This window comes from Hyperoodon ampullatus, assembly GCF_949752795.1.
Source record: "Hyperoodon ampullatus genome assembly, chromosome: 1".
NCBI lineage: Eukaryota > Metazoa > Chordata > Mammalia > Artiodactyla > Ziphiidae > Hyperoodon > Hyperoodon ampullatus.
This window is the reverse complement of record NC_136914.1, coordinates 53,582,305-53,610,051: the sequence shown is the minus strand read 5'-3', so window position 1 is coordinate 53,610,051 and position 27,747 is coordinate 53,582,305. Positions and strand designations below refer to the sequence as shown.

The 27,747-nt window shown below is 36.2% G+C and overlaps 1 protein-coding gene across 1 annotated transcript in view; it reads left to right on the top strand.

Annotated features, from left to right (window-relative positions):
- AMTN (amelotin) overlaps nt 1-20,956 on the top strand; it is a gene marked incomplete at both ends in the record, with an annotated part of 31,727 nt that extends 10,771 nt beyond the window's left edge. The window contains 5 exon segments of the mRNA XM_079710680.1: nt 1,396-1,431; nt 2,726-2,752; nt 5,330-5,522; nt 5,525-5,593; nt 20,796-20,956. Of these exon segments, the coding sequence (XP_079566806.1) occupies nt 1,396-1,431; nt 2,726-2,752; nt 5,330-5,522; nt 5,525-5,593; nt 20,796-20,956 (486 nt within the window).
- Nucleotides 20,957-27,747: the final 6,791 nt, after the last annotated feature.

Here is a 27,747-nt window from a genome sequence, read left to right as displayed (position 1 = left end):
CTGCCCACAGCGTTCATTTATCTAAGGCAGACCAGAGTGGCTAAGGGTGAACTCTAGAACCCCAAAACTTCTGGTCAAATCCCAGCTCTCCACTTACTACCTATGTGGCCAAGTTACCTAACCCTCTGTGACTCACTTTCTTCATCATATAGAATAGAGATTAATTAGAATCTACCACTAGAGCTGTCAGGATTAAATGAGTAAATCTACGTAAAACTGTTAGAACAGTGCCTATACATGGTACTCATTCAAAACGTGTTAGCTATTATTATTTCAAACAATTTTCTATCAAAAACTAATACTTTATCTCCTTGCTACATTGGTGCTACATTACTTAATTCTTACATTTTTTACTTAGACATCTGTGGTTTCCTTTTGTATCTTTCTGTTCCTTCCAATTTGCCTTTAAAGAAGAAATTTCAAGTTTGTTTTCTCCCAAATCCTGTGTCCCTTCCCTTCAATCCACTTTTCCATTGCCACCCTGAAGACAAGTTGCTTTTGGTCAGTAGCCAGGGATCTGACAGAGAGTAAGGCTTTTTCTTAAATGTGTGTACTTTTTACCTTTTGGCATTATGGGTGTTACTGTACAAACTTCTTGAGAAATAATAAAGTTAAGAGTCTTTTTATAAGACTTTCAAACCTTTTAGGTCTGGCATATTAAAAGTCCCATTTTGATAACTTTTGTGACACTCTATGAGTTTCTATAGAAATAAAAATAAACCTTAAAACCCTAGTTCTTTCTGACAAACCCCATGGTTAGTTCTTAGAGTGCTAGAGCACACCAACACCTCACCCAGATCTTTCCAACTACAATTCCATAACATGTACGTAGTTATTAGTGACCAGTGTGGTATTTCTCACTTAGCTCTAAGAACTCTGTTAGGATGAGCATTGTTGAACAATATCAACCAAAATTTCCTTCGAGTGTTCTATTTTAATAGCAAAATATCCAGGCAACCATTATGAGACTAAGTACACATGCTTCAAGAAATCTTGATATTTTAAAATATCCATTACATGTTTTCATGTATCTTCTGAGATGCCATATAAAAGAAACACATGGATTTTATCAACATGACTGCTTGGAATAATTTTAAGTTTGGGGATAGCTTGAGATCAAAGTTATTTTTTGTTCATCCAATTTACTAACTTCTACCTTTTAAATGTGCTGCTTTGGACTGGTTTCTAAATCTCTGGGTCTAATCTTTTTACAAACTGGATGAGTTCCAATTCCCATCCTGCTCTGTGAGTCCATATATATGATCATAGATGATACATTAAACAAATATCTATTCAGTAAATATTGTATACTTTTTAAAAGTCTCAATATTTATATCATCTACCAGAACTTACCTTTTAGTATATTTTTTCTTACATCTTTCACTCTTTTTTCAGGTGTTACCAGTTATTGTAGCACACCTTGGAGCCCAGGTAGGATTATTTTGTAATATGATTTTTATTTTAAATCATCTTAGTGTGAAATATTTCATCCTATCTCAATTCACCAGATAGTTGCCAAGTTTCCTATTTACTTTGCACTGTATGGACACTGATAATAACAAGAATAATTATTGAGCACTTACTATGTGCCAGGCACTGTTCTAGTACTTTTTATTTATTATGTACTATCTCATCTAATCTTCAAAACAATCTTTTATAGACAATATTTTTATTTCTAATGTGAAGATGAGTAACTAGCAATACTTACAGTTAGTTATTTATTTACAATCACACAGTTAGTAAATGTCACAGATGAAGCAACCAGTCAGTCCTTTAAACCACACTGTTAAGAAAATATTAAATTAATGGGCTGATCTAATAATTAATGATATGGGGGATTTTTATCTCAAATTTATTTATTAACTATATATCTTTTCCCTAAAAATGACACACTTTCCTCTCTCTCTATTTTCCTTTGTGAAAGGTAATTCTTGAGATCACTGATAAAATTAACAAGACCCAAGATCAAATATGAACATCAGATGGCAGCTTTTACTTCTAAAAGCAGAATCAAGTATAAAATTCATATTAACTCTTAATTCCACATATGGGAACACATTCCAAGGAAATAATCTGAAATACAGCAAAGGTTTATTTACAAATAAATTCATCAAAATAATTTTATAGTAGAGAAGAATATTAGGTGCAACCTACATTTAAACAAAAGGAAAATTATTACATAAACTGTACAACATAAAAGCAAATACTTTGTGACCATTCAAAATTATATTTATTAAAATTTGTTGGTAATGTGGTTAAATGATTGTTGCATAGTATTAAAAGAAAAGGTAAGGCACTAATTGTAAAAATTACATGACTTCTAGTATGTAAAAAAGAAATGTTTGAAAAACATCTGCAAGAAAAAATATCACATTCTGCATGATGGGATTATTTTTATTTTATTGCTTTCTGCATCTTCCAAGTCTCCATTACCTAATTATAGAAAATATGTAAATTCTGAAATGCAGAAGACCTCCCATCACTCAAATAATAAACGTTAGTAGTTCAATGTCATGTGCTGACTTGAGTTTTGTGATACAAATCACAAAGGCAGTTTAAATTATTTTTGAAAATAAACGCATATCTCTTTATAATATTTATAACTATTTTAAGTTTTTAAGTTATTTTATATATATATATATATATATATATATATATATATATATAAACCTTGCCTCAAATATATTAAAAATCTGTCTAATAACTTCTGTTATTTTCTTTTTAGGGTGCTATCCTAAGCTCAGAGGAATTGGTAAAAATAAAATTAATTACTAGTATTTCAAATTCCTTTCACTGCTACCACAATGCTGTTTTCTATCCTCATATAGTCACTTTTGACCACAACCCCTAAATCTGGTGCATTCTATCGTAAACTGAACACTTTTATAGGTCCTCGAATTAGGCTATCTTTTGTCTAGCTGGGAATTTCATCATCCTTCTCCAGCTACTTCTCCCCGTTAATTTGACTTAGCTTTTGTTTTCCACATATTGATGTCAGATTCAGTTCTATCCAGAAAGCCAATGCATAGTTTTAAACTTTGTATTGATTAAAATGTAGGATTGTAAGTTACTGAAATGCATGCAGATTTAGAATAATATACATATTGATATTTAGTGTAAGAAGGATTAATTTTTTGACTTAGATGTTTAATGTTTATAGAAAAAGTTATTATTTTTCTAGCATCTTATGGCAATGAATGAACTCTTCTCTATACATATGAATAACTAGAGGGCTGAACCTAAATAAAACTCATAGTACCATTACTAGGCATTTCTATGCATTTCCCCATAAGTCATTTTCAGAGAAAAATTATTTGAATTAATATGGTATCTAAACATGACACTGAAGTAAAGAGTTGAGGAAATATCTGGGAAGACAGTTTTTTAAACCTTTCTATTATGAAAAAGGTAGAGATTTGCTAGACTGTCCATAAATAAAATCAAGTAACGGGGCTGTTTTGCCAACACTGATACATGAACACCCATATCAACCAGTTATTGACCCGATTCTATAAAACAGGCACCTTAGTAGATTTTTTTTACATGTGTTGCCTTTAATCCTCACCAGATTAAAAAGTAGAGATTTTTAACCCAACTTTATATAAAAAGAAACTGAGGCTCGGAAAGCTTAAGCAAATTAGGTCCGAAGGTCAAAAAAAAAAAAGTAAATCCAGATTGAAAACCATTTTTCTATCCACTATACCAGTGGATAGAAAAATGGTTTTCTTTTACTTTTTTTTTCTTTTTTTGGTGAAACTCACAGTAACAGCTATATTTTTTATGTAACTAAAACACACACATGTTTTATGAACCAATATTTACCCTTACTATATAGAGTGCACTGGTAATTTATAGTCTATTATTTTCCCCTTATTTTTTAGTGATGGGTACAACTCACCTTCTTTATTTTATTTATTTATTTAGCTGCATTGGGTCTTCGTCGCTGCACGGGCTTTCTCTAGTTATGGCGAGTGGGGGCTACTCTTTGTTGCGGTGCACGGGCTTCTCATTGTGGTGGCTTCTCGTTGCAGAGCATGGGCTCTAGGCACACGGGCTTCAGTAGTTGTGGCATGTGGGCTCAGTAGTTGTGGCTTGTGGGCTCTAGAGCACAAGCTCAGTAGTTGTGGTGCACGGGCTTAGTTTCTCCGCAGCATGTGGGATCTTCCTGGACCAGAGCTTGAACCTGTGTCCCCTGCATTGGCAGGCAGGTTCTTAACCACTGCGCCACCAGGGAAGCCACCTTCTTTATTTCAAATGTATGAAAGTCCCAACTCCCAATCTGAAAATTTCTGTACTCTACTCCTATCTCTCATTCAGCATAAGTCTAATTCTGGTTTCAATACCTCATAAATCTAAGACAGTGTTTTCCAAACATCAGTCCTGGACCATCAAACCAGGACAACTTGGAGTGCTGGTTAAAAATGCATATTTCTGCCTTCCAGATGGTGCTTATGCAAACTAACAATTGAGATCCACGCTCAAAGAAACGGACCTCTATCTTAATTTTGAGTTCTCAACGCTTTTTATACTGTGAGAATGCAGTCAGAACTGAGAGGTCCCAGAGAACTGGTTATTGCCTGAACTCCCTCCAAAACCAGCTGATTTCAAATTATTACTTCTTAGGAAGAACTTTTCACAGTAATTTATTCCCAGGGGAAAAACAACAACAACAAGTGTAAGTAGCAACAACATTCATTACCAGTGTGCAAATCACTGACTGTCCAAAAGAGAGAAGATCCACTGAGTAACCTCAAGGAATACACCAGTGGCTGAATTGCCAAAAGAAACGTTTCTGACTGAATATTCCAATGCCTTTGAAAAATACATCAAAAGAAACTTGAAGGGGTGAAAACCATGAGATAAGAATTGATTAATCTACTTGAACTAATTTTTCCATTAATTTTTAGTCTCTTAAATTACTCTAAAAGAAAATATGGGCAAAGGAGAGACTATGGTTTAAGTCAATAACAGAAATGCAGCCCCCTGTAATTGTATGGATTTTCTGCCTTAGTTCTACCTCCAGATACACCTGATATGAACAAATGATGCATTATTCCTCTTCCTGTGACTGACTTGATTCTGGCTTTCCCTTTCTGAGGAAAATGGAGCACAGCAAGGAATCCCAGTAATGAAACCAGCATCAGGCTTGGCTTGGGAGAGGGAGGCATTTCCTCTGAGGAATGCTCGATCTTTGCTGTTTTTCCTGACTCTACCCTCTCCATCTGTAAATCCTACCCAAACTTGCTGCCCTCAAGGAAGAAAAAGTTGGTTGACCACCTTTTAAATGTGTTCCTTTGACTTTGTTTTCTATTTCCTTCTCTCATTCCAGCCAGCGACCCCCCAAATCTTAACAGGATTTATCTTCCATCCCTTGTTTCCCGGAGTCATCCTGCCCACCAGTCAGGCTACTCCAGATGTCCGGAATGGAATCCTTCCTGCAGGACAAGCAGGAGCAAATCCTGCCATCCAGGGAACCCCAGAGGGCCCCTTCCCAACTACCACTGGCACAGATGATGACTTTGCAGGACCATCCCTGCAGGCATCCAAAGGGGCACACACACCACTGAGGAAACCACCACAGGGTCACCAAAAGGTAAGTTCTCCAAGCCAGAAAAGTGCCCCAGGGCCGTGAAAGTCATCTTCAGAGTGAGAGAGGAGTTCTTTGTCTTGCCTTGACAAATACAGATCTCAAAAATATCAGGGGGCCCCCTTACTCACATTTGATTCCAGCAATGTGAGGGAGTATTTTTACTGGGCTACCAAACTTATTGGATCTATCCAGAAAGAAGACATTTAATTTCTGGCATAATTTACTTTCCATGTTAGGTCGGAGCTGGAAATATTTAGAAACATACAGTGTTCTCCATTTCCCATCCCCCCCGCACCCTTCAAACACACACAGGACACAGTTAATCAATCAAGATACTCTTTTCCACTCACTAAGCATGGATGAGCCTCAGAACCTTCCTAACATAAGGAAGGTTCTGAGGCTTCAGAAGGTTGCAAGCTGCCACTAGACTTAGTGCAGTGCATGAACCCATGTGCCACTCCCCTCAGATGGGACTTAAGAAATGTTGCAAAAATCAGCTCTTCTAGCACCAACAGACAGAGATAATCATTTAACCTGTGAGGATGTCCAGACCCACATGTTCCAAATATCCAAATGGACAAAAGAATGATTTGCTATTGATACTCTTGCTCCAAAAAAAGAAATTTTGATCTCAAGTAAGAAATGTTTGAATTCAATATGCCTTTACAAACATTTAAAAAGTGTCTTTTTTTTCTTTCAGGAATTTAGTAAGCTGTCTCAAATTTTTTCAACTAAGCCACCTCAAATGTGGTGATAAATAAGAATCATTTCCATTGATCATATTATGGAATAGACTGAGACATACCGGAGAGTATCAGAAGAACTTAATTCGTAGTTTACCCAAAAAATTTTTCTTGAAATTTCAGAAGATATACACTTCCTGGGGAATACTGACTTCTGAAAAAGAATACTAATTAAATGGATAAATTTATCTTTAAAATATAACATTATGCCACCTTAGACCCAGAAGATATGTATATTAAAATGTATTTTGAAACTGACTCTTTTTCTTCTTTGGGGGTGAAAGAAAGTTGGACAATTTCAGAAACTCCATTACCTCAGGATACTTAGATGATACTCTTGGTCTAGACTTTCTTTGGAAGCAGACAATGCTGCAGTCATGGGAGTGGACATCCAGCTGTGTAAGAACAGTTCTAATTTCCTCACAACCACCTTATGACCAACTCTGTCCCATAAGAGCCACAAATTTAATTTTCAATATGCAAATTAAAAGCAAATTACATGTGCATCTAAAATATGCAGTGGAAGTCAAGAATTATAATTCATATTCTCTGTCCTCAAGTTGCTTTTACACAGAGCTAGTGATTATGGCATTTAATCTTTAATTTGGTATGTCCGAGTAAGAAATGAAATTGATAGAATACCTGCTAAAGAGCTCGAGGAATCACATTCCCTGACTTCAGACTATACTACAAAGCTACAGTAATCAAAACAGCATGGTACTGGCACAAAAACAGACACACAGATCAATGGAACAGGATAGAAAGCCCAGGAATCAACCCATGAACCTATGGTCAATTAATCTATGACAAAAGAGGCAAGAATATACAATGGAGAAAGACAAGTCCTTCAATATGTGGTGCTGGGAAAACTGGACAGCTACATGTAAAAGAATGAAATTAGAACATTCTCTAACACCTTATACAAAAATAAACACAAAATGGATGAATTAAAGACCTAAATGTAAGACTGGATACTATAAAATTCTTAGAGGAAAACATAGGCAGAACACTCTTTGACATAAATTGCAGCAATATCTTTTTGGATCCACCTCCTAGAATAATGAAAATAAAAACAAAAATAAACAAATGAGACCTAATTAAACTTAAAAGCTTTTGTACAAAGGAAACCATAAACAAAATGAAAAGAAAACCCACAGAATGAGAGAAAATATATGTAAATGAAGCAATCCACAAGGGGTTAATCTCCAAAATATTCAAACAGCTCATGCAGCTCTATATCAAAAAACAAACAACCCAATCAAAAAAATGGGCAAAAGATCTAAATAGACATTTGTCCAAAGAAGACATGCAGGTGGCCAAAAAGCACATGAAAAGATGCTCAACATTGCTAATTATTAGAGAAATTCAAATCAAAACTATAATGAGGTGTCACCTCACACCAGTCAGAATGGGCATCATCAAAAAGTCTACAAACAGTGAACGCTGGAGAGGGTGTGAAGAAAAGGGAACCCTCCTACACTGTTGGTGGGAGGTGAATTGGTATAACCACTATAGAGAACAGTATGAAGGTTCCTTAAAAATCTAAAAATAGAACTACCATATGACCCAGCAATCCCACTCCTGGGCATATATCCAGAGAAAACCATAATCTGAAAAGATACATGTATCCCAACATTCATTGCAGCAATATTTACAATAGCCAAGACATGGAAACAACCCAAATGTACATCGACAGATGAATGGATAAAGAAGATGTGGTATATATATACAATGGAATACTACTCAGCCATAAAAAAGAATGAAATCATGCTATTTGCAGCAACATGGATGGACCTAGAGATTATCATATGAAGTGAAGTAAGTCAGAGAAAGACAAATATCATATGATATCACCTATATGTGGAATCTTAAAAATGATACAAATGAACTTATTTACAAAACAGAAATAGACTCACAGACATAGAATACAAACTTATGGTTAACAAAGGGGATAATGTGGGGGTACATAAATTAGGAGTGTGGAATTAATATATACACACTATTGTATATAAAATAAACAACAAGGACCTACAATATAGCACAGGGAACTATAGTCAATATCTTGTAATAACCTATAATGGAAAAGAATCTGAAAAAGAATGTATATATACACACACATATATATATATATATATAACTGAATCACTTTTATACACATGAAACTAACACAACATTGTAAATTAAGTACACTTCAATTTAAAAAAATAAATAAAATAAAAATTTTAAAAGTATCCACTAAAGGTGAGACTCTTGCTCTGCACACCTAAAAGGTAGAATTTAATCTGATTTAAATTTATAACCGAGACCACTGCAGTTCATTCAGAGTGGGAGGGAGTTGGAGGGATTACTATAAACTACAGTAGAGGTCCCACATAGGAAAGATATGAATAGGTTTAATAACATTCCTCATTATATTTGAGTCAGCCCCATCAGTATGGAAAAAACCTAAAAATATACCCACACAATATATTCCATGTTGTTTTTCAGGTGCTTAAAATTTTACTAGTGGTTAAAGATTTATTAGCCACAGTGTTTCAGATTTTCAGAGCTGAATAACATATTATGAATTGTTAAGGTTTTTATAGCCAAATAAGAGTAAATTAGGATTTAATTTTCCAAAAATACTTTGCCATTAATATCATGTGATACTAATTAAAAGTGCTAATCAAAAGATTTCCTAGGTAACTCTCTATCAAAAAACATTTTCTCTGAGCCTCATTTTTCTTATCTGTAAAATGGAGGCAAAAACCTGTTATAGATACCCCACAAGTTTAACAAGATGATCAAAACAGGTGATACATGAAAGTGCTCTGTAAACTCCAAACCACTGTAGAAATTCATTTTGTTTACTTTCAATATCCTTCAAACCAATTAAAATTACCTGTCCTTCCAGCCCCACATCTTCTCCCTGGTCTTCCTCAATATACTTTAATTATTAGTGTAGGTATATAATTGCCAGCTAAACAATCGAGATCAGGTGTCTTCCTGGGTATGCTACACTTGGGGGATCCTGAAAACTTCTCAAGGTTAAAGGCAAACAGATGGATTTAAGGGCTCAGTTTCCACACTTACATCCCACATATGGACTTTCCTAAGATAGATCTGCCTGAGAACATGTACTACTTTTCTTCCTCTCCTTTCATAGTCACTCTTTTCTCACATTACAGAAGAAAGACCTATGTCTCATCTATCACTGATCTCACTGTGGAAAACTGTTATGTCATAGAAAACCTCCAGGACACAAAACAAACAAACAACTTCAAACACTGGAGCTGGTGTTGAGAATGACAATGGTCTTTTAGAACTCAGGTAGTTTCTTGTTCTTAGCTTTCAATGAAATTAAATGAGGACTTACTGGAACAGGAATTTGATCATTGAAAACATTTTTGATGGTAGAAATTAAAACTACAAAACATTAAATGTTTAGTTGTTAATACATTTTAAAATATCAATAACACATAAATTACATGTCAATACAAATAGCATCCTTTTTAAATTAAAAATAACTTTTAATTTGATGAGAACGCTCAATTTAATTAACAAAATTTAGTGAGAAGAATGGTTTTATCTTTGAACTCTCATGTCTGACTTAATAGAAGATGTTAGGATTCTCTTATCTTCTTCTGCATTCAATCTTCATCTGTCACAATATCACATATGTAGCTGCTGGGAAATTCTACTGTATATTCTTCATAGAATGAGAATGACAAAGGAAAATGAAATCTTTATATTATTATTAAAACAGTTTTATCTCACTGATCTATCAAAAGAATCTCAGGGACCCCGAAGAATCCTCACCAAATTTTGAGAATAACTTTGAATGATGTTGCATTCACATTTTTTAATCCTCTCCCTGGTTATATATTGAAAATTAGCATAGTGATCTACCACGTGTGTGACTTTACACACAGACATTCTCGTTGCTTATTGTACTGCTAGTCTGTGCCCTACACACACAGTAACTCTGATAAAATCAAATTTATTCAATTCCCACCAAAAAAGAAAAAAGCTATAGTAAATGTATAATGGTATGTGCTGCAATATCAAATATACTCCTGGCAGAAAAGATCTTCCCTTTAAAGGAGGCATCAGTGAAAACTGAAACCTCTGCTTCCAATTTTATGGTCTGATTGGTAGAATTTTACACAGACTAGCTTCTGGCTTCAAACATTACAGACCTTTTTTCTCTTTCATTACTCATACTTCTGCTGCCAAGCACCACAAGACAAGTTCATGTGGCAATGCCAATTTTCGCCTTTCACTTTGGTGCCCCAACACTTGGTACATTGAGACAGTAGGGGGTAGGAATATTCCTGAAGCCATTTCTAAAGTGGCAACTTATTCACAAGCCACATGCATATAGCCCACTAAACCCAAATTCAATATCTCCCCAATTCAACCTTTCTGAGGCAGATCTCGAAAATGCCTGTGATAACGCTAATGCCATTGACACAAAGTACGATGAAAGAAAAGTCAACATGGAGAGAAACAGATGTCTTCACTGGTTGTGATTAAAATATCTTACATTTTCAAGAGCTACAAACATAAGACCCCACAAACACATACTCTCAGGGCCCTGGAAGGAGCCTGTGTGAGTGAAAGTCCCTTCAGCTTAAACTTAAACTTTATTGGCTTTATAATTAATCTGTTTCCACCTCACCACTTTTACCCAGTTGTATTTGCCCTTTCTTCGTCTGTATTTTGTGTTATTTTTGCAATAATCCTATTTATGTCCTTATTAGAAAGCAAAAAGTTCATAATAACACCTCCCATGTTCTAGGTGACAAGTTCTGCTTGGAGTACAAAGCAAAGGGAAATAATATATACTGAGAGCATTCTATGTAAGAAGTGCAAAATATTTTTGGAAAATCGAACTCTAATTTACTCTTAGTAAGGTAATGGATAACAAAGTCTAGAGAGAAATGCCGTCCAATAGAAATACAACATGAATCACATATGTAATTTAAAATTTTCAAGTAGCCACATGAAAAGGTAAAAAGAAGTAGGTGACGTTAATTTTAATAACACATTTTTTTTAACACTATATATATATATATAATATTATACCTGACATACATATAATACAAAAAATTAATGATCTTGGGGCTTCCCTGGTGGTGCTGAGGTCAAGAATCCGCCTGCCAATGCAAGAGACATGGGTTCAAGCCTTGGTCCGGGAAGATCCCACATGCCACGGAGCAACTAAGCCCATGTGCCACAACTACTGAGCCTGCATGCTACAACTACTGGAGCCTGCATGCCTAGAGCCTGTGGTCTGCAACAAGAGAAACCACAGCAATGAGAAGCCCACACACTGCAACGAAGAGTAGCCCCCACTCGCCACAACTAGAGAAAGCCCATGTACAGTAACAAAGACCTAATGCAGCCAAAAATAAATAAATAAATAAATAAATAAATAATTTATTATTTTTTCTTTTTTGGTTACTAAATCTTTGGAATTAGATGTGTGTTTCAATTTGCATCTCAATTTAAACTACTAGCCACATTTCAAGTGCTTAATAGCCACATTTGGCTAGTGGTTACCATACTGGACAGTGCATGTCTAAATATAATGGAAGAGCCGCAGGGTTAAAAGTAACACCCCTATTTTAACAACAGGAAAATCTAAAGCTTGGTATAAGTAACATTTCCAAGGTCACTCAGGAGCTAGCATTTGGTGGAGATGGGGTTTGAACGTGGGTTTGCATAACAAGTTATAAAGTTGAAAGAAACTTTTCTAAATTACCAAAAATAAAAATCAAATTTAATCAATAGTGTTAGAGAAAAGACCAGATCATAAAATGATAATATAAAATCATTGTCAGATGAAGAGAAAGAAAAGAATCTAGACATTGACCTTTCACCTTTCACAAATATTAACTCAAAACGGCTCATAGACCTAAATGTAAAATGCAAAAATAAAGATCCCTAGAATATACAGAAAGAATATCTACATGACCTTAGATTTGGAGATGACTCTTTAGATACAATATCAAAAGTACTCTCCATGAAAGAAAAAATGGTAAGTTAGACTTTCATTAAAGTTAAATTTTTCTGCTCTGCCAAAGATAGGAGTAAGAGAATAAAAAGAAGGCCACAGACTGGGAGAAAATCTTAGCAAAACATATATCTGATAAAGGACTGGTATCCAAAATATACAAAGAACTCATAAAATTCAACAATAAGAAAACAAGCAACCCAGTTTTTTTGAATGGGCAAGAAATCTGAACAGACACAAAAAAACCCCATACAGATGGCAATTATTTGGAATATGGGAAAAAATGCTCAACATCATATGTCAGCATGAAATTGTAAATTCAGAAACAATGAGATACAACTCAATACCTATTAGAAAGGTTAAAATTCACACACCGGTAAAACCAAATGCAGGTAAGGATGTGGAGCAATGGGAGCTCTCATCCATTGCTGGTAGAAATGCAAAATGGTACAGCTACTTTGGAAGACAGTTTGGCAGTTTCTTACGAAACTTAAAATACTCTTAGCCACGTAATCCAGGATTGCACTCCTTAGTATTTACCCAAATTAGTTGAAAACTTACGTTCACACAAGAATCTGCATAAGAATGTTTATAGCAACTTTACTCATAATTGCCAAACTTGGAAGCAAACAAGATGTCTTTCAATAGCTCAATGGATAAACAAACTGTGGTACGACATACAGTGGAATATTATTCTGCTATCAAGCCACAGAAAGTCATGAAGTAATCTTAAATGCACATTACTAAGCAAAAGAAGCCAATCTGCTGCATACACACTGTATGATTCCAGCTGGATCACATTTTGGAAAAGGCAAAACTGTGGAGACAGTAAAATGACCAGTGGCTGCCAGAGTTTTGGGAGAAGGGAGGGATGGACAGGTGAAGCACAGAGGATTTTTAGGGCAATGAAACTATTGTGTATGATACTGAGATGGTAAGTACACATCATTACACATTTGTAAAACCCACATAATATACAACATAAAGAGTGAACCCTAATGTAAACTATGGGATTTAGTTAATAAAAATGTGCCATTATTGGATCATCAATTGTGACAAACGTACCACACTAATGCAAGCTGTTATCAATAAGATTAACTGTGCGGGAGACAAAAAGGAGATAAAAGGGAACTCTCTGTACTTTCTGCTCAATTTTTCTGTAAACCTAAAACTGATTTTTTAAGTCTATTAATTTTTTAAAATATACCCAAAAAATTACTGGTTAGTATTTTAAAATATTAGCCCACAATGTTTGCAAATTGATATGGTTTGCTAGAAATGATGACTAAGAGATAGAAAATATCACCCCCTAGTGGCCCTGAGAAAGAAAAACTACAAGTGTAATGAACAGGCTAGAGTCAAAGAAAAAGCAGCAAGAGCCCCTTTTGTGGGACAAGGTACTTCTAAAAACAAATTAAGACTCAAATATGATAGCTATACATAAATCCAAGTAAGAACTCAAGTATTCAGGAGGAAGGGTGATTAAGGACAACATTTAAGGAAAATCAGAGAGTGTATGGGCAAAGTATCAATACATAAGTGACTGATGCCTTATAATACCATGGGAGTGATGTGGAAAGAAGGAAACCAAATTCTATAACTCCTTCAACTGTCTAAGTATCCCTTGGGTAAGAAGGCCTCTGCAGGCCAGGAAAGGAAGTCACACTAAAGGGCCATAAAAATGCAGGTCCATCCTTCCAGTAATATATTGGCAGACCTGACTGGCAGATGTAAGATATAAGATCTAAGATGTAAGAAGCCACATTCAAGAAACTCAAGGGGGCTAAGCAAACACAAGTTGAACTTTTAATTATTAATATAGTTAAAACTTTAAATTTGTTAAACTAAAACAGGTTACCATATACCCAATACGAAATGGGTCATGACAGATCTTAGACCAACACGTAGGACAAATAATTGCAACAATTATTCACTTCAGAATAAAATTTAAAAGAACAGCTAATTTGAATTAAACTTTCTTTAAACTTCAAGAAGACATTACATATAAGAACATCTCAATAAGTACTGTACTTATGTCCCTTACAGAATCTATCAAATATTTTTAGTACCCAAAGATTCTGCCACTTTATTTCAGTGTCCCTGTGTAACTGAGAATATAATTGAGAAGTCATAGACTAGAAATCATAGAGGGAAGATAGCACATATGAGATCACTTTCTGTGCAGATAAACACCCTGCCCTCCCACTACCATTCCAGGTGGATTCCACTGGTGTTGTGGACAGATTCATTTTGCAGATTGCATCCTCAATATTTTGAATTCAACCTCCTGGATGTCAATATATATTGCTAAGGATGTTTACCTTCACCCTACATTCTAACTTTTGGACCTATGAATTCATGAGTTCTTTTTCCAACTGTGTCTAACATGCTGTTAAACCCATCCATTGGTTCTCTTAATTTTTTTATTGACATTTTCAGTTCCAGAATTTATATTTGGCTCTTTTTGAAATTGGCTACACTGTATTATATAGTTTCCTGTTGCCTGTCAAAGTTTTCAAGGCTTGCTTTTATCTCTTTGAATATAGTCTTAGTTTTTTCAAAGCAAGGTATAATTCTAATTATCTTGATTCCCCATCCATTGCTTCCTATTTTCTTCTCATTCTTCCCATAGGATCTTGCCTCCTATTGAATCAGGTTAGCTTTGATAATATGTCGAACTATGTTGCTAAAAATTTTTGTAGAAACAATTAGTGCCAGAGGATATTTTTGTTTGTTTCTGCCAGGAGCCCAGGGAAATAACAACCTGGATCATCCTAATCCAGTTTCAGAGTTTGAGATTTTTCTGGGCCCTCCAAATAACAGAAAGGCAAGCAGCAGTCCCTCGAGGGCAGCTGACTTATTTCTGTTTCACCCCTACTGGTCCCTAATCAACCGCCGGTGTAACTTTCCAGGGCTCCCACCTTTGATGGGCCCTGGACTCTGACTGCTGTCCCTTCAGGCTGGCCAGACTATTAAACAAACTCTTCTAGATCGGCAACTAGAATCAGTGCAAAAATGGCCCTAAATGCTGGACTCTCCTCTCTAGATTTCCATCCCCTCCTGGATCCTAGCCTAGTAATTCTATACTATCTGATTAACTCTTTGATGGTTTTAAAATTTTTGTGTATCATTCCATTTTTACTTGTCTTGAGCAGGAAGAATCAGTCCAAATGACTTTATCATTACTGAAACCAGGATTCCATTCCTGATCTTTACTCCTAACCCATTCCACAGTATCTCTGGCAGGGGGAAGATTTATGAACAATCAAAAGGTGTATGATGCTCAACGAAGTGGCCAGTCCCAATACCTGATGTAGATACTCACCCCCGAAACTAAGAATGTGGATTCTCACCCCCAAAACTAAGAGTGTGGATACTCACCCCCAAAACTAGGAGTGTGGATACTCATCCCTGTTCTCAACTGGGGCTTGGTTGCCGATTCTGTTAATTTAGGAACAACCCCACATGATGCCTCATGTCACCATATATCAAATAATAAGTGATTATTCGTTAAAAATACGATACATCTGGAATTCTCAAAAATTAAATGTTAATGGTCCCCTTTTGTCATGAATAAAGAAAAACTGAACAAGACTCTGATATGGAGGGTGTGTGAGTATATTTGTATATGTGTATGCTAGACTCCAAAATATTACACAAGTTATTCTGCTTACTTTGAATATGTATACATGTTTCCATTTAAAAAGTAAAACACATTATTATACCAGGACTATAAAAATATCCACTATTTTTGGAGCTGGTGCAGTTTATCAAATAATGAGACTTTCAGCCAGTCACCAGCTGATTATTATGACTTTGCTTTTTAAAGTAGAAGCAGATAGAAAAAAATTTTAATGCAGAAAATTATAAAAAAGAAAATTAGTCACTCAAATCCCACCATTCATATGTTACTAACCTTCACCCTTCAATAAATACTTCCTAGTCATGTTTTTCTGTGCATATTTTATGTATTTTTTTCAGAGTTGAGCTTATTCTGCAGTAATATATACTGTTATGTAACATGCTTTTTCCACTTAACTCTATACCATAAGTATTTTCTCCTGTCATTATTTTGCTTAAACAATTTTAATGTTTAAATTGTGTTCTACTTCATCGATTAACCATAATTTATACAACCTAATTCCCTAAATTTTTAAAGGAATTTTTGTACAGTAAGAAATCTTTAATGATCTCTGTTGACCTGTCTGTGTGAGAAGTGACGTTGGAACTTCCTATCACTGGAAGTCTCTTTTCCTCCTTTTCCCTACCTGAAAATTTGTATCAATGAGATGATTTAGTATGTTATCCTTCATCCTTCCCCATCACTGTGACATGCCTACCAAGGGTAACAGGGGAGGGGGAGGCATTTGGTAGAGAAGAAAGGTAAGTAAAGGAAGAGAAGAGAGTGGTTTTAGGGATTATATGAAATGCAAGACCGGCTAAGAGGTGGTCCATCTTAGCAGTGTGGAAGGTCTGACCGGCTGGTAGATGCTCCACCCATGGGACGAGACACTCTCATGAGCCCCATCCAGTGTGGAATCAACTTGCTCTGGAAACCTGGGACAAGAAAGAGTGGGGCCCTAGATTAAACGAATCCAGAGGCCATGGAAAAGATATAAGTTCAAGGGAAGATTTGTTTTTTCCCCTACAAAGTATAAAGCAACATACAAGCATAAACTATGCTTCTATATTTCTATGAGAGATGAAGGGTCTCTTGTCTGTGAGTAAGTGGTGAGGATGACTGAATCCTTGGGTCTCGTGGAGTTGTGTGGGTTGAAGGAATTGTCTCTGACCTGAAAGACTGTTTTGTACATTCCTGTGGGTGTTGTGTGTGTTTGATCAGCTGATGTAAGACTGCTTAATAAGGCAGTGTCTCTCCTCACTCCAAGGGATGTAGTTGTGGGGTTACAGAGAGGGAAAACCCACGTATGATAATACCTGTAGACGTATTTTTTTTAAAATCTCTGTTCAAATCAGACTTTGTGTCAGCAAGCTTCTCATAGTTAATTGTCAAACATTTAACCCTCCACGCCCCGTCTGCCCCACACACTGTAATTGTAGTCTGATGGGCTTTTCAAAGGAATGTCTCCCCAGAAATTGCATTGCTGTACCAGTGTAATTTCCAGAAACTTGCTTAGGGAAGCTTGCACACCATGCCAAGCAAGTGGCTACTGGAAGAGTCTGCTGAAAGTTATGAGCTTACATTCTCATATCTGATCAAATCTCAGTCTCTGAACCACTATAATAAAATGCACATTTAAATTTTTTTTTAGCCTTCACAAATTATTCTAAGTGCTTTAAAGAAGCCAAATAGGAGTCATACTGCAGGGTCGATGGTACACACAACATACTCAAAAATGAAATCATCTTCCCTTATGTTCCTCTTTTTGCACCCTCTATTTTTGTTAGTAGTCCCACCACATGCCACATCACCAAAGTTTAAATCATCATAACCCTTCATGCTTCCCTCTTCTGTCCATCACATCCAATCAGATGCCAATCCTCTCCATGTCTGCTTCAACCCCCTTGTAAAATTGTAAAAAAGATTAAATGAGATTATATGTTTAGAAAATACTTGGCAAATTCTTTAGCATATTTTAAGAATGCAATAAAGGCTGGGTTTATTATTATTATTATTATTATTAATTACATTATAAGTATTAACCTTTTTTCTGACCTGTAAGGACAAGAGAATTTGACTTTCCACTTTCACTTTCAGAGAGTGTAGGAAAGTTTCAGGGAGGTAGAAAAGAGTACCAACCAATAACTGTGTCCTTAGAACATAATGAATATCTCAGAACATACATTTTGATATCACCAAACAAGGCTGATAAGAATAACTATCCTGTCTCATAGGGTTGGTGAAGATAAAGTGAAACATAAATTTAAAACTCCTTTGCAAAATATAAAGTAACATATAAACATATACTGTTATTTCCATCTTCTTTTTTAATTACAAAGTGAAAATAAGCAGGCTGGGATACATGATGACCAAGATGAAACTTTATTGTTTGTGAAGAGAAGTTTCAGAAGTGCCTATGATTCTGTATAATATGTAATTTTCATCTCACAGGAGCAATGCTTTTCAGACCCTCTGACAGTGAAGAAGTGGCTCTATACAGCCAATACTTCTGGATTCTGGAATGAAATGGTCACTCTTTACAAAAGGAAAACCTAATTACATTTATATTTTTTTATTTCTTCTTTTTCTTGAAGATGGTTAAGATCGCAGTCCTATGTTGAGGGCTGAATCAAGACGAAGAGGCACAGACTTTTTCCTTGATAGTATAAAAAGTTTTTTATGTTTTAACTTCTTATTTGGAAATAATTTAAAACTTAAAAAGCATTGCAAAGATAGTACAGTGAACTTCCATATACTCTTCAACCAACTTCCCATAATGTTAACGTCTCACATAATTATGGTATAATTATCAAAACTAAGAAATTTACATTAGCACAATATTATTAACTAACCTACAGACTTTAAGTGGGTTTCACCAGTTTTTCCTCTACTATTCTTTTTGTGTTCCAGGATGTAATTCATGATCCCACACTTCATTTCGTTGCCATATTTCCTTAGCCACTTCCAATTGGTGACAACCCCTCAGTCTCTCCTTGTCTTTAATGACCTTGACATTTTTGAAGAGTACTGATCAGGTGTTTTGTAGACTATCCCAATCTGAATTTTTCCAATGTTTTCATAATTAGACTGAGGTTATAAATTTTGAGGAAGCATTCCACAGAGGTGATGTGCCCTTCCTCAGGGGATAAATGGTATCATTTCTGTCTTATGTGATGTTGAAGTGATATCTGCTAGGTTTTTCCACTATAAATTTACTATGTTTCTCTTTGGACTAAATAAATATTTGGGAGAGATAATTTTTGGCTATGCAAATATTCTGTTTATCCTTAAATTTTTGACCATTAATTTTAGCATTCATCTGTGGATCTTGCCTGCAGCAGTGATTACTGTGGCATTCTGATGGTAATTTACTATTTCCCTCATTCTTTCTACATTTACTAGTTCTTCTGTAAGGAAAAGTTGTCCCCCTCCTCCCCCAAATAAATTTTATTTGATTTGTAACTAATAACAATCACTCTTCACATGATTTATGATCCAAATGTCCTGACTACCTTACAGAGTTATCATGGGAATTGAATAAGATGGAACACATACAGGGTAAGCATTCAATGGATATGAGTTCCATTCCTTCCACTACCCATTTTCTAATGTCTAGATGAGCCCAATATCTAAGCCATACAGTTAGTACTCAATCAACCATAATCAACAAAATTTTTATCATTAGATAACCTTGCACACATGTGACCACACCAAATTGATTGTAAGGCCCAAAGATGAGCAAACAGGCTTCTTTATGGCCACAGAGATCCATAGCACTAGTACACGGTATTATATAGGGACAGTCAGAAAATGTACTGAATGAATGAATGAATGGGCATTTCATAAATGCCAAGAAAGGAGATATAAATGCTAAGAGCCCTAAATAAGGATCAGTTTAAATATTATTCCTTTGTTCAAAACATTCTCCCCTATCTCTCTTTTGTGTCATTTGCTTCTAGACAGATTTAAACTTCAGTATCAATAGATCTCTATTTCATAGTTCATTCATATTCCTTTTTAAACCCATCAGGTTTTTCAAATCTTCAAAACATCTCAGAAAATAGCCCTAATTTTAAAACAGGCAAAGGATGGAAATGGACAATTCTAAAACAAGAACCAAAAATGGCAGTTTAACTTCAAAAGTTGAACCACTGCAAGTTCAAAAAAATATATATTGTTTTTGCCTTATCAAATTAAGGTATTTTACATCAGCTGTTCTCAAACTTTAATGTGCGTTCAAATCACCAGAGGATCTTGTTAAAACTTAGATCCTGATTCAATGGGGCAAAGAAAGGACCAGAGGGATACTGCATTTCTCATAATCTCTGAGCAATGTCAATGTTGCTGAGCCTGAGGACCACACTTTGACCACTCAAACTGTAAACATAATGATCAGTGCTGGTGAAAACAGCTGTGTGCTGTATATAACATTCTGATATAAATCAGTACAACCTTTTGGAAAGTACTTTGGCTATGTAACTTAGAGCAGTGCATCCAAGTCCTGGCTGTACATTAAAATTTCCTGGCAAACTTTACAAAATATCTATGCCCAGATTCCATTCCAGAACAATTAAATCAAAATCTCTGGGAGTGGGGACTAATAGTGAGTATTTTCAATCAAAGGAAAATGAAAATTTTATTTAATAGATAAAATCGTGATTATATAGATAATTAATGAAATATTATGTGTTAAAAATATAATGTAGGAAAATGTTTACAATATAATGTCAATTTTTTCAGCTTTATTAAGGTGCAGTTGACAAATAAAATTATAAGATATTTAAAGTGTATGTTGTGATGATCTTGTAGACATAAACATTGTGAAATAATTCCCCCATCCAGGCAAGCCTGCCATAGGAGCTTCTTTCTCCATGCATTCACAGGTGGCAGTGCACTGCCTACATGAGCTCCAGGGATGGGAGCAAGCTGCAGCTGCCATCTTGAACCCCAGAGGTGGACGCAGACCACTACTGCTGTCGCTGCTGCCACCAAGGATACTGTGAGCAAGTGCAGGTCACTGCTCCCACCTTCCCGGGAGCCTGTACAGCCTGCCACTGCAGAAGGTCCTGTGATCCAGGGCCAACTGCCAGTCTCTGCCACCACAGACAATTTGCACATGTCCCAGTTGTGGCCGCCTTATCCCTCCCTGGCCTGAGCAAGTAAGTGTGCCCCAATCAGCCACTGCTTTTGCCCCTTCTCGCCTGGGTGGGGAACAGACGCCTGAGGGTGGCCCACATTCAGAGATGGGGCCAAAACCAAAGCTGAGCTACAGGGGCTACAGGTGAGCTACAGGTGCAACTAAGGAAGAGGAGTGGAAGTCTCTCCATGCAGCTGCACAGGCTGCAGATTAAATCCCAGCAATTGGCTTGGTAAACCCTGCGTCTGTGGAATGCATGAATCCCACAACTGAGACTGGTCTAGCTTCAGCAGCTGTAGACTTTGGGGGCAAGTACACAAGGGACTTGGGCCAGGTCAGCATCGGAGCTGCCCCACAGGGCCCAGAGCGGGTCCAGAGGCCTACCTAGAGTCATTGGAGGGCCTCCTGGGGAGGCAGGGGTTGGCTGTGGCTCACAACATGGGCCAAGATACTGACAGCTAAGGCCCTGGGAAAATATTATTATTACTATTTTTTTGTTTTATTTTGTACCATTGTTTTTTATTTTCTTCTCTTTTTTAAATTGTTTAATATATTTTTTCTATTTTTACTTTACTTTTTTTGTTTTTTTGTTTTTTTCTTTTTTGTTTTGTTTTTATCTTTTTAAATCATTTTTGTGTGTTTGTTTTATGGTTTTTTTGCTTATTTTAGTTTGCTTTCTGCTTTTGTTTTGTTTTTGTTAGTTTTGTTTTTATGGTTTGTTTTCATTTGGGGTTCTTTTGTTTGGTTGGTTGTTCTCTTGTTTTTTTCCTTTGTTTTTTTTTCCTTTGGGTCTGTTTCTTTGTCTTTGTTTGGTTTTGCTTTTACCACTTGTCTTGGGTTTGTCTGTTTTCTTTTTGTTGTTGTTGTTGCTGTTTGTTTGTTTTTGTTTTTGCTATTTGTCTTGGTTTTGTTTGTTTGTTTTCTTTTCCTTTTTGTTTTTTTTCACCATGCCATGAGGCTTGCAGGGTCTTGGTTCCCCAGCCAGGGGTGAGGCCTGAGCCTACAGGGTAAGAGTGCTGAGTCCAAGATGATGGATCACCAGAGAACTACTGGCCCCCAGGGACTATTAATCAGCATGAGCTCTCCCGGATGTCTCCAACTCAACAGCAAGACCAGTCTCCACCCAACTGCCTGCAGGTTCCAGTGCTGAATGCCTCATGCTAAACAACTAGTAAGACAGGAACACAGCCCCACCCATCAGCAGACAGCCTGCCTAAGGTCATACTAAGCTAACAGACACCCCAAAACACACCACCTGACATGGCCCTACCCATCAGAGGGACAAGACTCAGCTCCACCCACCAGAGTACAGGTACCAGTCCCTCCCACCAGGAAGTCTACACAAGCCCCTGGACCAACCTCACCAACCAGGGCACCAGGAGCAGACACCAGAAGCAAGAGGAACTACGAGCCTGCAGCCTGCATAAAGGAGACCTCAAACACAGTAAGTTAGACAAAATGAGATGACAGAGAAATATGTGCAGACAAAGAAGCAAGCTAAAAACCCACAAGACCAAATAAATGAAGAGGAAATAGGCAATCTATCTGAAAAAGAATTCAGAGTAATGATAGTAAAGATGATCCAAAATCTCAGAAATAGAATGGAGGCACAGATTGAGAAAATACAAGAAATGTTTAACAAGGACCTAGAAGAACGAAAGAACAAACAAACAGTGATGAACAACACAATAACTGAAATGAAAAATACACTAGAAAGAATCAGTAGCACAATAACTGAGGCAAAAGACTGAATAAGTGAGCTGGAAGATAGAAAGGTGAAAATAACTGCCAAGGGGCAGAATAAAGAAAAAGAATGAAAAGAATTGAGGACAGTCTCAGAGACCTCTGGGACAACATTAAATGCACCAACATTCAAATTATAGGGATCTCAGAGAAAAAGGGAAAAGGAAAGAGTCTGAAAAAATACTTGAAGAGTTTATAGTCAAAAACTTCCATAACAGGGGAAAGGAAATAGTCAATCAAATCCAGGAAGCACAGAGAGCTACACCCAATGAGAAACACGCTGACACACATATTAATCAAACCAACAAAAATTAAATACAAAGAAAAAATATTAAAAGCAGCAAGGGAAAAACAACAAATAAAATACCAAGGAATCCCCATAAGGTTATCAGCTGATCTTTCAGCAGAAACTCTGCAGGCCAGAAGGGAGTGCCAGAATATATTTAAAGTGATGAAAGGGAAAAACTTACAACCAACATTACCCTACCCAGCAAGGATCTCTTTCTGATTTGACAGAGAAATTAAAAGCTTTACAGGCAAGTGAAAGCTAAGAGAATTCAGCACCACCAGACCAGCTTTGCAGCAAATGCTAAAAGAACTTCTCTAGGCAGGAAGTATAAGAGAAGAAAAGACCTACAAGAACAAACCCAAAACAGTTCAGAAAATGGTAATAGGAACATACATATCAATAATTACCTTAAATGTAAATGGATTAAATGCTCTAACCAAAAGACACAGACTGGCTGAATGGATACAAAAAGAAGACCCGTACATATGCTGTCTACAAGAGACCCACTTCAGACCTAGGGACACATACAGACTGAAAATGAGGGGTTGGAAAAAGATATTCCATGCAAATGGAAAACAAAAGAAAGCTGGAGTAGTAATTCTATATCAGACAAAATAGACTTTAAAATAAAGACTATTAGAAGAGACAAAGAAGGACACTACATAATGATCAAGGGACCAACCCAAGAAGAAGATATAACAATTGTAAATATTCATGCACCCAACATAGGAACACCTCAATACATAAGGCAAATGCTAACAGCAATAAAAGGGGAAATCGACAGTAACACAATCATAGTAGGGAACTTTAAAACCCCACTTTCACCAATGGACAGAGCATCCAAAATGAAAATAAATAAGGAAACACAAGCTTTAAATGATACATTAAACAAGATGGACTTCACTGATATTTATTGGACATTCCATCCAAAAACAGCAGAATACACTTACTTCTCAAGTGCACACAGAACATTCTCCAGGATAGATCACATCTTGTGTCACAAATCAAGCCTTGGTAAATTTAAGAAAATTGAAAACGTATCAAGCATCTTTTCCAACCATAGTGTTATGAGATTAGAAATCAATTACAGCAAAAAAAACTGTGAAAACTCAAACACATGGAGGAAAAACAGTATGCTACTATGTAACCAAGAGATCACTGAAGAAATCAAAGAGGAAATCAAAAAATACCAAAAACAAATGACAACGAAAATACAGCAACCCAAACCCTATGGGATGCAGAGAAAGCAGTTTTAAGAGGGAAGTTTATAGCAATACAATGCTACCTCAAGAAACAAGTAAAATCTCAAATAAGCCACCTAAACTTACACCTAAAGCAATTAGAGAAAAAAGAGAAAAAACACCCCAAAGTTACCAGAAGGAAAGAAATCATAAAGATCAGTGCAGAAATAAATGAAATAGAAATGAAGAAAACAATAGCAAAGATCAATGAAACTAAAAGCTGGTTCTTTGAGAAGATTTACAATATTGATAAACCTTTAGCCAGACTCATCAAGAAAAAAAGGGAGAGGACTCAAATCAATAAAATTAGAAATGAAAAAGGAGAGGTTACAACTGACACCATAGGAATACAAAGGATCATTAGAAGACTACTGCAAGCAAACTATATGCCAATAAAATGGACAACCTGGAAGAAATGGAAAAATTCTTAGAAAGGTTCAAACTTCCAAGACTGAATTAGGAAGAAATAGAAAATATGAACAGACCAATCACAAGTAATGAAATTGAAACTGTGATTTAAAATCTTCCATCAAACAAAAGTCTGGGACCCGAAGGTTTCACAGGCAAATTCTATCAAATATTTAGAGAAGAGCTAACACCTATCTTTCTCAAACTCTTCCAAAAAACTGCAGAGAGAGGAATACTCCCAAGCTCATTCTACAAGGCCAGCATCACCCTGATACCAAAACCATACAAAGATATCACAAATAAAGAAAATTACAGGCCAATATCACTGATGAACATAGATGAAAAATCCTCAGCAAAATACTAGCAAATGGAATCCAACAACATTTATCTCAGGGATGCAAGGATTCTTCAATGTACACAAGTCAATCAATGTGATACACCATATTAACAAATTGAAGAATAAAAACCGTATGATCATCTCAATAGATGCAGAAAAAGCTTTTGACAAAATTCAACACTGATTTATGATAAAAACTCTCCAGAAAGTGCACCTAGAGGAAACCAACCTCAACATAATAAGGCCATATATGACAAACCCACAGCAAACATCATTCTCAATGGTGAAAAACTGAAAGCATTTCTTCTAAGATCAGGAACAAGACAAGGATGTCCACTCGCACCACTATTCTTCAACATAGTTTTGGCAGTAGCCATGGCAATCAGAGAAGAAAAAGAAATAAAAGGAATACAAATTGGAAAAGAAGGAGTAAAACTGTCACTGTTTGCAGATGACATGATACTATACATAGAAAATCCTAAAGATGACACCAGAAAACTACTAGAGCTAATCAATGAATTTGGTAAATTTGCAGGATACCAAATTATTGCAGAGAAATCTCTTCCATTCCTACTCATTAACAATGAAAGTTCAGAAAGAGAAATTAAAGAAACAATCCCATTTACCATTGCAACAAAAAGAATAAAATACCTAGGAATAAACCTATGTAAAGAAGCAAAACAGCTGTACTTAGAAAACTATAAGATACTGATGAAAGAAATCAAAGATGACACAAATAGATGGAGAGATATACCATGTTCTTGGATTGGAAGAATCAATATTGTGAAAATGACCATGCTACCCAAAGCAACCAACAGATTCAATGCAATCCCTATCAAATTACCAATGGCATTTTTCACAGAATTAGAACAAAAAGTTTACAATTTGTATTGAAACACAAAAGACCCAAAATAGCCAAATCAATCTTGCAAAAGAAAAATGGAGCCAGAGGAATCAGGCTCCCTGACTTCAGACTATACTACAAAGCTACAGTAATCAAGACAGTATGGCACTGGCACAGAAACAGAAATATAGATCAATGGTACAGGATAGAAAGTGCAGAGATAAACCCACATACCTATGGTCACCTTATCTATGACAAAGGAGGCAAGAGTATACAGTGGAGAAAGACAGCCTTTTCAATAAGTGGTGCTGGGAAAAGTGGACAGCTACATGGAAAAGAATGAAATTAGAACACTCCCTAACACCATACACAAAAATAAACTCAAATGGATTAAAGACCTAAATGTAAGACTGGACACTACAAAACTCTTAGAGGAAAACATAGGAAGAACACTCTTTGACATAAACCACAGCAAGATCTTTTTTGACACACCTCCTACAGTAATGAAAATAAAAACAAAAATAAACAAATGGGACCTAATGAAACTTAAAAGCTTTTGCACAGCAAAGGAAACCATAAACAAGATGGAAAAAATCCTCAGGATAAGAGAAAATATTTGCAAATGAAGCAACTGACAAAGGATTAATCTCCAAAATATACAAACAGCTCATGCAGCTCAATATCAAAAAAACAAACAACCCATTCCAAAAATGGGCAGAAGACCTAAATAGACATTTCTTCAAAGAAGACATACAGATGGCCAAGAAGCACATGAAAAGATGCTCAACATCATTAATCATTAGAGAAATGCAAATCAAAAGTACAATGAGATATCACCTCACACCAGTTAGAATGGGCATCATCCGAAAATCTACAAACAACAAATGCTGGAGAGGGTGTGGAGAAAAGGGAACCCTCTTGCACTGTCAGTGGGAATGTAAATTGATACAGCCACTATGGAGAACAGTATGGAGGTTCCTTAAAAAACTAAAAATAGGGCTTCCCTGGTGGCGCAGTGGTTGAGAGTCTGCCTGCCGATGCAGGCGACACGGGTTCGTGCCCCGGTCCGGGAAGATCCCACATGCCTCAGAGCGGCTGGGCCCGTGAGCCATGGCCGCTGAGCCTGCGCGTCCAGAGCCTGTGCTCAGCAACCGGAGAGGCCACAACAGTGAGAGGCCCGCGTACCGCAAAAAAAAAAAAAAAAAAAAAAAAAAAAAAAAAAAAAACTAAAAATAGAACTACCATATGATCCAGCCATCCCACTACTGGAATGTACCCAGAGAAAACCATAATTCAAAAAGACACGTGCACCCCAATGTTCACTGCAACACTATTTATAAGAGTCAGGACATGGAAGCAAACTAAATGTCCATCAACAGAGGAGTGGATAAAGAAGTTGTGGTACATATATACAATGGAATATTACTCAGTCATAAAAAGGAACAAAATTGGGTCATTTGTAGAGATGTGGATGGACCTAGAGACTGTCACAGAGTGAAGTAAATCAGAAAGAAAAAGCAAATATCGTATATTAATGCATATATGTGGACTCTAGAAAAATGGTATAGATGACCTCATTTGCAAAGCAGAATAGAGCCACAAATGTAGAGAACAAATGTATGGACACCAAAGGGGGAAGCGGGGAGTGGGATGAATTGGGAGATTGGGATTGACATACATACACTACTATGTATAAAGTAGATAACTAATGAGAACCTACTGTATAGCACAGGGAACTCTACTCAATGCTCTGTGGTGACCTAAATGGGAAGGAAATCCAAAAAAAGAAGAGATA